The sequence below is a fragment of the Lycorma delicatula genome, chromosome 1 (assembly GCF_047948215.1).
Source record: "Lycorma delicatula isolate Av1 chromosome 1, ASM4794821v1, whole genome shotgun sequence".
NCBI classification, from domain to species: domain Eukaryota; kingdom Metazoa; phylum Arthropoda; class Insecta; order Hemiptera; family Fulgoridae; genus Lycorma; species Lycorma delicatula.
In genome coordinates this window covers 25,412,806-25,427,795 of record NC_134455.1, presented here as the reverse complement: position 1 = coordinate 25,427,795, position 14,990 = coordinate 25,412,806, and the positions used below count along the sequence as shown (strand labels likewise).

The 14,990-nt window shown below is 30.7% G+C and overlaps 1 protein-coding gene across 1 annotated transcript in view; it reads left to right on the top strand.

Annotated features, from left to right (window-relative positions):
- Positions 1–14,990, top strand: part of Dip-B (Dipeptidase B) — a 92,772-nt gene that overhangs the window by 21,089 nt on the left and 56,693 nt on the right. Inside the window, exons 4-5 of the mRNA XM_075380255.1 lie at positions 8,918–9,026; positions 11,739–11,878. Coding sequence (XP_075236370.1) covers positions 8,918–9,026; positions 11,739–11,878 — 249 coding nt within the window. The remainder of the gene's footprint in view (positions 1–8,917; positions 9,027–11,738; positions 11,879–14,990) is intronic.

The following is a 14,990-nucleotide window of genomic DNA, read 5'->3' as shown; positions in this document are numbered from 1 at the left end:
ATAAACCTGAATTATAACTTCATGCTTCCAGTGGGTGATGTATTTTCATTGGTGATCAGAACTAGATCTCCAACCAAAAGGTTATGAGTGGAAAAATTCCATTTGTTTTGTTGTTGAAGATAATGCGGGTAGTCCTTTGATAAAATTTTTGGAACAGTTGCCAGTGACCTAATCGTGCAATTTCAACACTTTGATAATTGGGTTCAGGTAAATATATGAAGGACATCCAATAAGGAAATGTCCTGGTGAAAGTGGGTACTGGGTTTCTATAGTCTCTGAAAATAGCAAAAATAGGGCAAGAATTGAAGAGTCTGAAGTGTCATCACTGTATAACATTCCTCGTTGAAAATTGTTTTTCCTATTTCATGAAATGAATTTTCCTGTATGTGAAATGAATCTTTTGAGGGCAGAAATAAATGATTGTGAAGTCAAATCAGAAACTAACTCAAATGAGTAGATGTAAAATGATAGGATGTTTAACATGATATTGTAGGAGAGAACGTTGAAGTCAGTCTTCCTCCTACGTAAATTAGACCTAAATTATCCAAAACTGTATCTAGTGAACTAAGCTTACTTTGTTTATCTATGACCTGATTGTTTTGAAGATTCTTTGTGTCATTATTGAAATACATGAATTGTGATTGACGTATAAAAAAATAGAGTATGATCTAATTCCTTAGTAGTTAAAGTACTAAAAATTACATTCAGACAGTTTTGTTTTAATATTGGGAATGAATCTGAAACAGAAACTAGATGTTTATAATAAAGCATGTAAAGATAAAAACCTTTGTGTGTAATCACATAAAACATTAGATATACATGAAGTTAACATAGTTTTATGCTTTTCTAATAAGCATTCAGGATTTAAATTATCGTCATTGAACGTAATATTATGATCCGTTGGCCAATGAGAAGAAAAATGTCCATGAATCCAACAAAAGTTGTAAGCTTCTATACTACACCAAATTTCAATTTTTATAAAAATAAAAATTTAATTTTTAAAGAATAAAAAAAAATAAAATGAACTTACTAATGTTGGGATTTGTGAAACAATGTACCAAGACTTAAGCTACTTGATAAGTTTGCATCCTAAGATTGTTCTCTCAAGTTTTACAAAAAACCAGTTACAGTAACTCAACACATCAAAAAATGTTACTAGCAGCAATGAATAATTATACATTATTTATTCGTTATGAAACAATCTATTTATATATATAAAATTAAAAAAATAACCAATTATTACTTCAAATTTGTAGAACCCTTATTATTTATTTACTTGAATATATCAGAATTTCACAAATCATCTTATTAATACGGATTGGCCAATCCAAAATTAATTCTGGTTATAATTTTGAATTTATCATTATAACAAGTAATATTTTTAATAGTTGTTTATAAAATAGTCGACGGATTAGTAATTTTGTAATGGATCCATGAAGTATTTTTATGTATAATAGTTTTTCATACTTGTATACAGAATAAAACATAAATTGCAAACCTCCTGAACAGTTTTTTTAACAAATTCACTACACCCAAAACTAACACCAACGAAACTGCATCTTTTCGATGGTCTCCTAGTCTAACCCCCACCACAATTTCTGAGAATTACTCAGTCTGTGTGAGTGTGTGTACGCACAGTAATGTAATGCTTTCTGTGGGAAAAGTTTGTTCCCATTTCAAGCATGATGTCATTATGATAAAATATTTTTAGAAAGAATTTGCGATAAGAAATGAATCATGCCGTGATTATTCACAATCAGTCTTCTCTGAATAAATCCATTTAACCTTGTGTTTTAAATAAGTCTATCAACGTAATAAAAAATTTATAAAATAAAAAGTATATTGATATGATAAATTTTTAAGTTATAATGTTAATGGCAGGACAAATTTTGTATTTCAGAAAAAAATTATGTCTTAATTGTTTAAGTAAACAGCATATTGTAAAAAGGTGTCAAAGCAATCGTAAATATAAAAAATTCTCACAGAAGCATCATATACTAATTCATTTAGATAAAACGCTGCAAGAGCCAGCAATTAAATCTTCTAAGCCGAATCAAGCTCCTTCGGCTAATAGTTCATATTGTACTTTAAAAATGTTGTACTAACAAGTTTGTTTTACTTGCAACAGCTGTAGTTAATGTTAAAGATAAAAAAGGTAATTTCATCCAAGCCAGGGTCTTACTTGATTCTGCTTCGATGATTTCATTTTGTACTGAAAGGTTTGCTGCTAAACTTGGGCTTCAAACTAAACCTGTTTTGATACCAATCTCAGGTATTAGTAATGTTGTTACTAAATTTAAGCCAAGTGTTGATTTAAATATCAATACTAGGTATGAAAACTTTAATTTTCATTTGAAATGTCATGTACTGCCATCTATTACAGATCTGTTACCTAATGATTTTGTAAATGTAACTGGGAAATTCTTTCTCAACTTTTTCTTGCCAATCCTAATTTTAATATTCCTGGGCAAATCGACATTCTTCTAGGTGCTCAATATTATCTTTCATTGCATAAGACTGTTCTCAATTAACTCACAATTCTTATTATACCATACTCATCTTGGTTTCATAGTCTCTGGTCAAATCTCTACTAAATCTAGTAAACAGAAAAATAATTCCGATTCAATATCACTTTTTGTTAGTAATGAACAACTTTCCTCTCAATTAGAGTCCTTTTGGAGATCTGAAGCGATCAAAAATCATTTACCGACCAAGGAGGAATCTTTCTGCGAAAAACATTTTGTTGAAAATACCTTTCATGATGACCAAGCCAGATTTGTTATATCTCTTCCTCGTAAGGAAAACTGCGCTTTAGGAGGTCCTTAATTTGTTACATCGTAGATTTCAGAAAACGCTAAACTTAAAGAAGATTACTTCCATTTCATGAAAGAATATCAAGAATTAGATCATATGCAACCTGTAGATTCATCTCAGTGTAAGGCCCCATCTGAAACCTTTTATTTGCTCCACCACACAGTATTTTGTGAATCTTCCACCACTACCAAAACAAGAGTAGTATTTGACGGTAGTGCAAAAACATCAAACGGCCGATCACTCAATTCAATTCTTGCTACAGGTCCAGTAGTACAAGATTTATTTTTGATTATAATTCGTTTTAGAACTCACAGCTACGTGCTATCAGGTGATATTCCAAAGATGTATTGACAAATACATCAATCCTTGACATTTTCCATTGCAAAGAATTCTCTGGTACGATAATAAAAATTCATCAGTCATTCCATACAACTTACAAATAGCTACTTATTGTTTAGTACCTTCAAGTTTCTAGCTACAAGATGTTTGATCGAAATTTCTAATCAAAATGAAGCCTTCTTTCTTCAAACTTGCCAATCAATCAAGCAAGATTTTTATGTCGATGATGTGATGTGCTCACTGGTTGTGACAACATCGATCAGTTGAAACAATTATACAATGATGTTTCATTATTGCTTAACAAATATGGACTTTTGCTGCATAAATGTCATTCAAATGTGCCTGGTATGTTTAACAATTCTGATTCTTTCATCAAATTAGATAAGGATGAAAATATCAAGACACTGGGGTTTATTTTGGAATCCTCAAGGTGATTTCATTTATCAATTCAAACCAAAAGATAATATTTCTTACTTTAAACATTCTGTTTATCAATTATTTCTTCATTGTGTGATCCTTTGAGTCTACTTGTTCCTACAATTGTTCTATTTAAAGTGTTCATCCAAGAGTTATGGTGCGCTAGCCTTCAATGGGATGAAGTTCTTCCCGGTCTGTTAGCAAAAAAATGGAATTTTCTGTACTCTCAACTCAAATCTTCCAAGTAATTATAAGATTCCTAGATTAGTTAAAATTATTTTTAGTAAGAGTTATCAATTACATGGTTTTTGTGGTGCAAGTAGCAGCGCATATGGTGCTTGTCTTTTTGTCAGATCTGTTGATAGTAATGAACATGTTGAAATCCACTTGTGTTCAAAATCTAGAGTTGCTCCAGTCAAGCAGATCTCTATTCCAAGTTGAACGCCGCTCTTCTTTGGTCTTGTTTATTCATAAGGTTAAGTTTATTTTAGGTATAAGGTTTCATTCAGTCCACTTTTGGTCAGATTCTCAATGCTTCCTAATCGATGGAAGGTATTCGTCGCAAATAGAGTTTGTGAAATTCAAGAGCTAATTAAGGAATGATAATGGAAGCATGTTCCTTCAAGGGATAACCCTGCTGACATCCTGTCGCATAGTTGCATGCCGGATGCATGAACCTCATCACAACTCTGGCGGAATGGTTTGTCTTTTCTGAAGGAAGAGAATGCCTGGCCATCCATCCAATTCGCCTATCATTTCTATGATTCTGCCAGACTCTCTCAAGGAAGAGAAATTTAGCAAAACTAATGTGTTTTTAGCTGCTCTTCAAATTACAGAAGCTGTAGAACTTTCATAACCATTTTCTTTGTTCACACGAACATTAAACATATTTTCATATTTTCGTCGCTTCATTTATAATTTAAAAAATAAAAGTAATCGTATATTGTCAGATCTTTCTCTGGAAGAAATCTATTCCACATTGTGCATCATGGTGGGCAGCATACTACACTTACTCCCCATCTATTAATCCTGGGAATTTTTTAGTTTTTGCTCCATTAACTTGCTTACCTGATCGTAATTTACAGGCATTGATGTAAATAAGCTTACTAGGTGGCAGTTTAAACAAAGAATATTGAAAGACTTTTGTAATGCATGGTCTAATGATTATTTACACTCCTTACAGCAGAGGAACAGGTGTAAAATTTCAAATAATAACATTTGTGTTGGTGTTGTAGTTATAATAAAAGAAATTAATCTCCCTCCGCTGATGTGGATATTGGGAATAATTGTGAAAGTATATCCAGGTATTTATGGATTAATTAATTAGTTGATGTAAAAATTAACAATACAACAGTAAAAAGAACTATTAATAAATTAATTCTTCCAAATTCAGACATTTGTAATGACCTCAGTGATGCCAAATGTAATTAACAAAATTTCTTGTTTTAACGTCATTTTCATGTATTTGCTTAATTTTAAGTTAATTGCTTTATAGTTCTTTTTTTGCCTTTGGCAACATTGTATAAAGGTAACTTTAATTTTACATTCTTTCAAGGTTTATGTAACTCTATTTTTATAGGTTTATGTCTATTTTTATATGTATATGGTCATGATAATGTATCATAAAATTATAATTTAATGAAATTATAATTGGTGGGTGGTGTGTTCCGTTCTATGTTGAGCTGGTTGGTGCTGCACAATAGCACATACTAGTGCTGGCTGGCGAGTTAATCTAATATGGTCATTCTATGTAAGAATCCCACACAGTGCGATTGTGTTTTCATTTCAGACCAAGGGGACTCAGTTTCTTGATAATGTTCAAGTTCAGTTATGTGTCATACATTCTTAAGTTTAATGTGTCAGTTATGTGTCATACATTCTTAAGTTTAATGTGTAACTATTGTAATACAATCAAAATGTCAAGGGTGACAAGAATTTAAATATAACGATTTAACATTAGTCAACTGAATGACTAATGAAATAATTGAAAAAACAATTGTGATGTTCTAGAAATTCCATCTGTTCATCAACAGAAAAACTTAAAAATTTCTTACAACAATGTAAATAATGATTAGAATTACAAATTAGACATTGCGTATAATTAAATTTTGAATAACAACTAAGATTATTTGCCTTATACTGCTTATTAGCATTTATATTAAAACGTTTAGTATAGGATTTGGTTACATCGTTTGTATCCTTTTCCCTTCAAGCCATCTACTTTCTAAATTCAAAGAATTCTATGAAATTTTTGAAAGTGGGGAAATCTTGAGTTGAGTTGAAAGTTTCTCCTTCTATTATCTGGAAGTATTGTAATCTAGTTTTGATGTTAACAATTGAATAACAATAAATACATTTGTATTGATGGGATTATTCATTGCTTCAAGAGCTTTGACATATGAAGAAATACTTCGATGATAAATTTGGATAAATTATCCAGATTCTCACTTAATGGATTTTAGTTTTAAAATACAATCTGCATTATGAGATGCAATTAAATATTTGTCAAAACACCTTTTTATTAGATCTAGTGCAGTTGTATAATTTTCATTCTTAATTGGTAAATTTTTAATGATAGCTAATGTTTCAACCTTCAAGGAGGTATGTAAATAATGAAGTTTTTGTAGGTTACTTAAATTCATTTCTATTATGTACTAAATCATTAAATAAACTGTAATATTGTTGTCAGTCAAGAACATTATCTCTGAAAAATGATAAATTAATCAGTTGTAGTTGCGTTTGCGTAGTTGTAACTACATTAATTTCTTGATCAATGGGAGATTGGTTAACATTATCTATTAAACAGTGTAATTTACATTCAAAACTGCATAAACAGTCTTTAACCTGTACACGATCTGCACAAATAAACTCATCATCTTCCATTTCAAGTTGCATTTGAATGGCATCATATTTGCTTTGCAACTCTTGAAGATTTCTTAATTTAATTCGTATAAGATTAATATCAATATAAAGTTGGAAAACATTTTATTTTTCTATAAAAGTACGGATACTTGTAATATTTTTTTTTTGTCCAGTCATTTGACTGGTTTGATGCAGCTCTCCAAGATTCCTTATCTAGTGCTAGTCATTTCATTTTGGTATACATCCTACATCCCTAACAATTTGTTTTACATATTCCAAACGTTGCCTGCCTGCACAATTTTTTCCTTCTACCTGATCCTCTAATATTAAAGCGACTATTCCAGGATGCCTTAATATGTGGCCTATAAGTCTGTCTCTTCTTTTAACTATATTTTTGCAAATGCTTCTTTCTTCATCAATTTGCTGCAACACCTCTTTTGTCACTTTATCCACCCATCTGATTTTTAACGTTCTCCTATAGCACCACATTTCAAAAGCTTTTCATCTCATGTACTCCGATCATCCAAGTTTCACTTCCATATAAAGTGACGCTCCAAACATAATCTCAAAAATCTTTTCCTGACATTTAAATTAATTTTTGATGTAAACAAATTATATTTCTTACTGAAGGCTCGTTTAGCTTGTGCTATTCGGCATTTTATATCGCTCCTGCTTCGTCCATCTTTAGTAATTCTACTTCCCAAATAACAAAATTCTTCTACCTCCATAATCTTTTCTCCTCCTATTTTCACATTCAGTGGTCCATCTTTGTTATTTCTACTACATTTCATTATTAGGAAAAAATGAAACTATGTTAGACAATATTTTAAGATTGTAAATGTTAATAAAATTTACATTTTTTTTTTAAATTTACGATTATCAGTTCTACGATTTTTCATTTTATTTTATCCATGTAATATGAATACACCACTAAAATTGTCACTACTTACTGCACATACACATTACCACTAATCCATTCATTGAATTGGATAGTGATCATCATCAATCTCACGATGATTATGGACATTTTCAATTCTGCGCTTGAATTTTATTAGTTTAATATCATTGTTAAAATAAGTATATAAAGTACATTGATTTTCTAAATTTAACCACATCTTTTTCAGCAGGAATTTGCTAGTAATAATGGGGATTTTATGCTGTGTGAAAATGATGTTAATTTAGTTAAATTTATGCCATTAGTATGTGATTAACTTATTCTATTACTATGTGATGTATTAAATATTCATGTTCCCAGCTCATTGGATGCTTAATACTTTTCAAGTGATGAAGAATGTAATTACAATTACTATAAAATCACAACTTTTCTAATTCCCCGTTGATACTGATGATTCTTTTAGTTTTGTTGAATAGTTAGAGCATCATGTACATAATATAGCATTTTTTTTAATATAGGGTTTTTATAGTTTCAATATAAACTAACAAAGTGGACTATCTTGAAAGCTGTAATGTGGATACTATGGGTAATATTGCAGTTTGTAGTGGTAGTATTTCTGTTAGAATATTTTCAAAGTAGCTTCCTGCAAAATTTCCAATTAGTGTTAATACATTCAATAAATCTCAAACTACATTGATTTTGGGCACTTTAACAGCTGTTATGTACCAATTAAGGTAAAACCAGAAAGTAGTCTGGTTATAGACCAACTATAAGTGTTCTACTTACTCTTTCTAAGTAGTCTGAACATATTGTTCATGACCTAGTATATTTTTTTACATCTAAGTCCGGTTTTTTAAATTCCCAACTGGTTTACATGATAATTGTAGTAATCACCTTTATTGTATATTAGATTTTGTTAGGAGTGCAATAATAGTAAAACAAAAACTATTGTAAACAGAAGATTGCATAAAGTAATCAAACAACTGTGCTGTTGATATAAACTTTCTGTTTTTCTGTTATACAACAACAGCATTTATAACTTTCATCTTCCCTCCAATGTTAATGACAATGAAAAATACTCTAGATCTTAATGTTGGGGATATTCTTATACAACAGTTATGTTGTTAACAAGGGGGAAGGGTCTACTGATAGCAAAAAAGTTAATAAAAAGCATTTATAACATCAGGGTTTTTGTGAAATAAGAATGAAATTTATTAACACAAAGTTTCATTTTACAAAAAAGTTAACTAATTTTCAGCAAAACATGTAAGAATTTGATTGTTTTTTAATAGTTTATTTAACTGAGTAGTATGAAATTTAACCAAAAGTTAAATTACGTAAAGCAATGAATGAGATATTCTATTGAGCGGTTGCATGTGTAAATCTTAATATTGTATTTATAATATTGACAGAGATAAAATATTTTTTTTAATGTCCTGGTAATCCCAAAAAACCAATTCCAAGTTTAAATTAAAATTTTGTGCTTTAATTTAAGATTTGATCATTAATACTTTTTGTCTAAAAACTGTATTTTATTTAACCATATATTAGAATTTAAATTATCATAATAAATAATCAAGTTTGTTACAGGGCCTTAAAAGCAGGAGCTAAGTCACCTCTTTTAGTTCTTCCACAATGTTCTACTTTTCCATTTGGACAGCTTGTGTCTTTGCTTGGAGCTCTTGAAGCACTGTATTTGGTAATATATGTTTAAACTTTCCTACCATTCTACTATTAAAAAAGTGAAAGAATACCCAAATTTATCATGTCTGGGCTGTTCTCTGCACCATTTTACTAATGATTATTTTATTTGCATTTAGTTCTACAGTTTAGATATACTAGCTGGTCATGGCCCTGTTCCCTGGACCCTCTACGCATTTGTATCCTCATGTTTGTGAGAATATTAAGTATTTTACAGATGTATGTTAGGGAAAAAAATTAGTGTGCAGTGAATATTTTTCTGAACATTTTGGTGTTTTTATATTTAAAATAGGCTTAAGGAATGTAGTTATAGAATTTAATAGTTTTTATTAGAAATATAATGTTTAACGCTAGCCATATTGATGCCAGGGAATTGGCTTGGGAACGCCAACGCCATCTTCTTTGTTTAGTCTTAAGTGTGTTCATGTGAGGTTGTGTTAGTTGCCAGTCCAGCTGCTGCTATTGACACAGAGCATACCATTTAATATGCCGGCCAGATGCACGCCTACAACTCTCGCCCGCTAAATAAAGAATCCTTTTTTTAACTGCTAATAACTAATAATCCCTTGTGTTTTATTAAGAAAATAAAATTAATTATACTTAGGAATTAAATTAAAAACTGTGAATTAATTGACAACAAATGCTTCTAGCAGGAGAGAGTCACTGTGCACAGTTGCCCGGTGCACCACCATTGGTCTGCTCTGTGCCAATAGTAGCTAAAATAAAAATGTAAGCTTATATAGCAAACAAACAAACCCATGCACCCCCTTTTTTTTTGTAGGGTGACATTATTTTATTATGGCATCATTTGAAAAGCTTTGCAATGATGAAATGCAGAAACTTATTACAAATAACATTTCTAATTTGATGATTATATTGACTATGGGTATGTGAATTTTGAAGATAAAAACAAGTATGTGTAATAAAGATGTTAATATTCAGGTTATGGAACTGGATTATTTTGGCTGTAATGGCGTTTTACTGAGGAAAAGATATGATGAGTTCCTTCTTCACTGCTTTTCATTTTATAGTTTGAAATATCAAGACTATATATAATATTTAAAAAAACTTCTAGTCAGATGGTTTATACTATTTTTTAAAGAAATTTTCATACTTTAATTTGACCATTCTTTTATTTTAAGCTAGTTCTGGAATTAGGTTTGTTTAATAAAATCATAATATTTTTTTTTTTTTTAATTTGTGGATATGAATGCGAATTAAAAAATACATGAATTAGCATTATCATTTGTTCTGTCCATCTGAATGTATGAGCTTAAATTGTATTGATCTTTGTTGAGATATCAGTTTGTGATCTTAGTTCAGTTTCTTATTTCTCCCATGGTTCTCAGGGATGTTCGGTGGTGTTTAATTATAACTTTTTTTGATTTAAGTGCTTTCTGATTTTTGTCCCGTAGTAAGCATTTTAATGGAAGGTAGCCTTCTCTCTAACTACAACAAGATCAGTTATTATTGGCCTACGTATGTCTTATAAAGCGTAAGTTAAATTACCTCTGAAAGAGTTATATACTGATGTGGGCTCCTTTAGCATTTTAACACATCCTTTATTTCAGCTCACTGTATATTTTCTATTCTTTGTATCAAACTGTCACTCTCTTCTTTGTGTCATATGGCAATTTTCAGTATTGTTTCAGAAAGTCAAACTTTCTCTGAGAGGTGATTCAAGATCTAGTGATGTTTTCATAGGTAGTCAGGAAGTTGATATTTTTGGTTTTCTCAATAAACCAGCACATTTACTACTTAGTTTTCTTATTTATGGATATTGTAACATCATATGGTTAATATGTATCATTAATATTTGTTGTGATTCTGTAAATGCATTTCAGGCACTATTGAACAACTTTTATACAACATTTGTTATCAATAGTGTTTGATAACATTTGTCTGTTTTTGGTAACTACAGTATAAAAGTTGGTTTACTGGTTTTTTAATAATAAGAAATAAGAATTATTTCTGATAAAGTTGACGTACCCATAAGTGACACTCTTAGCGGATCTTTATAGCATTATACCTAATGGAATTATACCTACTTTGTAAAACATCGATTGAAGGAGTTCAACCGATTAATTGGCATTAATAAATATTGACAATAAACTGTTATAAATTTTTAAAGCTACCATATGTTGTGGCAACTGTTTACTAGTAAAAGTTATCCTTTGCTGTTTATGCTTAGGGCACAGAAGATTAACATACAGTTTTCTCATGTCAGATTTAGTAGTAAGTCTGCTAGGTATTACTATGTAACAGTTTTCATATTTACTTTTTATTTATTTCTTTGATTGTATGTGCATTATAGTAATGCAATAGAAATTCTAGAGGTTGTTTGATTTCACTCTAAAATTAGTGTGATGGCTGGTAGAAATCAGCCAAATGGCTCTCTTAAAGTGAGTGGTTATTTGAAATAAACATTTGTAAATCAACATAGGGGGATATAATAAATGCAAATATATTAAATCTAAAATATATTTCTCATACAAATAAAATACTGTGTGAATTTTATTTATAAAAAGAATTTAATTATTATTCTCTCCAGTTGTCAGATTTATCTCAAAGCTTTCATTGATATTCTACATTATTTAAATAATTTTATTAATAAATAATACCATCCCAGTGATACAAGTTTTAATTTTAGTAACTAGATCATAAAAATGTTGTATATTATCAGTTAAGTTGGTTCTGTTTCTATCTGCAGAGTATTCAGTACCGTGAGGATTGCCCTGATAAGAATCCAAAAGTGAAATCATTAGGGGTTTGGGGTTATAAGGATAACAGAGAAATTGGTAAAAGTGAAGATGAGTTCCTGAAATATGTTACTGCAATAGAAATTGGTCGGTAAGTTTATCATATAGTAAGTTAATTTATTTTATTTTTTTATTTACATTAAAACTTTACCGTTTATCGTACTATTACATTATTATTAAATTTATTGAGAAATGGTATAGTTTGCGATTGGAATTAATGAAATTTTATTTTCATGTAATTTGATCTATGTTTTATTGATATTGCTCCTTTGAATTTTTGAAACTGGCTTTTTATTGTAATTATTATTCATCCTTAAAATGCAACATTTTTGGCAGTTGGGGTAAATTATACATTTTGTAACGTTAAATTCATATGTAAGTGCACCTTACTCTGAAAGTAAAGTGAACTTGAGTTTTGGACTATAAAGAAGAATAAATTAATTGATAAATGTAATAGAATGAATTAGGTTGACAGGGCATATCCTGAGGAAGAGGTACTATTTATCAGAGTTTAGAAACCTCAGTTGATATGCAGGGTGAGGCTGGACCAGTGACTGGACTGCCTTCTTGCTAAATACAACAATCTGTCATGGTACAGCATTCTCTGCACTTTACTATTAGCAATGCCAACATTACTAAAGGTAGAACTACTGTGCATCTATATAATTACCCTTTCTAAATGTAGATGAGGATTACAAAAAATACCTCTGGAAGGGAAAATAAGCAGCTGTTAACTGTTGATTCCTGGCTAATGGAGGATCAAACAGGAAAGCACCTACAATTTATTTTATTTAACCTTTATTCAGGAAAGAGTATATGAACACTGTTTATAAGAAGTCTGTTTGCAGGTGGCTGTAGAAGTAAATGTAAGTTATCTTTGCGGACTTAACAATGAATGTTTCAGGGAGTCCTGGGTCTCTCAACAATAGTGACAACCTTAGGGGTTCCTCAACTATCTCCTTGCCCAGGCTATTCGTTCCTCACCCACAAGAATAACAACTATTGCTTTTCTTCTCTTCTGACATTTTCTTCCTCAAAATGTTCTCACACAGCCGATATTGCCTCCCACAAGCCCTTGCCAGACAGCAGTTGCTCCATCAATTTCCTTGTACATAACTGTCCTACAATTGCCAAACATATTTGTCTTTCTGTGGTCTACTTTTCACACTCAAAGAAAGTGTCCTCTAGCATATCTTCATTTCTGCAAAAGGTGCACGTCAGATCTAACCTTTTCTTCTTTCCTGCTAGGTAGGAGTTAAATGCGCCACAGCCTGTCAGTAGCTGGGTTAACCAAAAATTGACCTCCCCACACTACTGACAGACCCACCTTCTTAGATTGGGGATGACATGGTAGATCCACCTTCCCACATCAACTGTCTCCCATCTTTCTTGCCATCTATTCATCAACCTATCAAAGGCTTCTTCCCTTGATTCTCTATTTAATCATTCCTCGTGTTTTTCCACCTTGAATTTGACCAGAGGCACACCTGCTATGATGAACACTGTCTTTGTAGACACTATCCTTATATGTGGAGGCTATTCTCAACGCCATCTTCCTCATTATGCCATTAAATTTGGCCTTGCATTACCAAATTTTAAGGCACATTGCCAGACAGGAACCGCATATAAAATAATAGACAACACCTTCATGGCAAGTAACCTTCTTTTGGAGGACAGAGAACACATAAGGTATTGGATGAGTTAATGTGAGTTTTACATTGCCTTATCTTCAGTGAATTGAAGATATAAGGTCACAGTAATTGACTGTATCAATCATAATTACATTAATTATCTCATTCCATGCTTATCCAAAAATGGGAAATGAATGTTTCATAGACAATTTTTTTTGTGTATGAAAATGAATTTATATGTTATAAGTATAATTCCAATTTATTTTCCAAAAATTACAGCAGTTTTATAAATCTTCACAAAATCTAGGTTAAAAAGAAAATGTCATTTAATTGGGTAATAAAATTTATTTTATTGTAAGTACTATCAGCCCTCCTTAGTTTGGCATGATTGTCACTGTCACTCATTTGTAGTGAAATTGACAATGAATGTGTCAAAATTGAGGTAAGAGGTTCAAATATTTGTATGTTTTATAAATAAATATTAATTGTAAGTCAAAAATTAAACCAATAACTTCCATTTTGTGAAAATGAAAGTTATTGATTGTAAAAAAAAAAGTATTATTTTAAATAAGTGAAGTGCACTGAACATTTCTCATCTCTAATGAGAAATTAATTATTTGGATAAATAGCCTTTTTATAATTTTCTAAGTGAAAATCTGTTGTTCTATGAGCAGAATTTTATTATTACTATTATAAAATGAGTAATAATCACTTTATTACTTGCTGTTGTGTTTAATATGTAGATAATGTCGTAGAATCAGACAGTAATTATTCTGCAAAATTAATGAAATTGTTTCAAATTGATAAATTTTGTTTGATGTTTAGTTTCCATTTTGATAAATATATCAAGAAAGGGTCTTTTTTTAAAAAAAAAGAATTATAAGGTAGGGAATGCATGAAATATATTTTTAGCATAATAAGGTAAATTTTATTAATCTCTTAGAGAATTTGAGAACAAATGTACAAAAAATTACTAAAATCAAAAATGATCATACAACTACTCATTGGGTGACTTGACATGGATTTACCCATTGAAAAAAAATATGCATATACAGGTGATTCAAAGTAACAGGAAATTTTAAAAATTAAATATCGTTAATGAAAATTTTTTTTTAGAAAATGAATTTTATTCCTTGTAATTGTACAAATGTTGCCATTTTAGGATACATACATTTTAATTTATTTTTTAAAGATGATATCTTCCAGGTGACCTCCTCTTCTACGTAAACACTCATGAAGTCTCTTCATTAAAATTTTCATGGTTTGACGTAACATCTCAACTGGAATTTCCGCAATTGCTTCTCGGATCTTTGCCTTCGGTTCTTCCATTGTAGCAGGTCTACTGTGGAACACTTTGCTTTTAAGGTGACCCCACAAAAAGTAATCGCAAGCTGAGAGATCAGGCGATCTGGGAGGCCATCTAATGTCACCATTTCATGAAATGACACGTTGTCCAAACAATCGGCGTACAGCTGCCATCGATATTCGTGCAGTATGTGACGTTGCACCGTCTTGTTGAAACCAGGCTGTATTAAGAATTGGTGGAAATCTCTTTTGTTGTTCCACAACAAA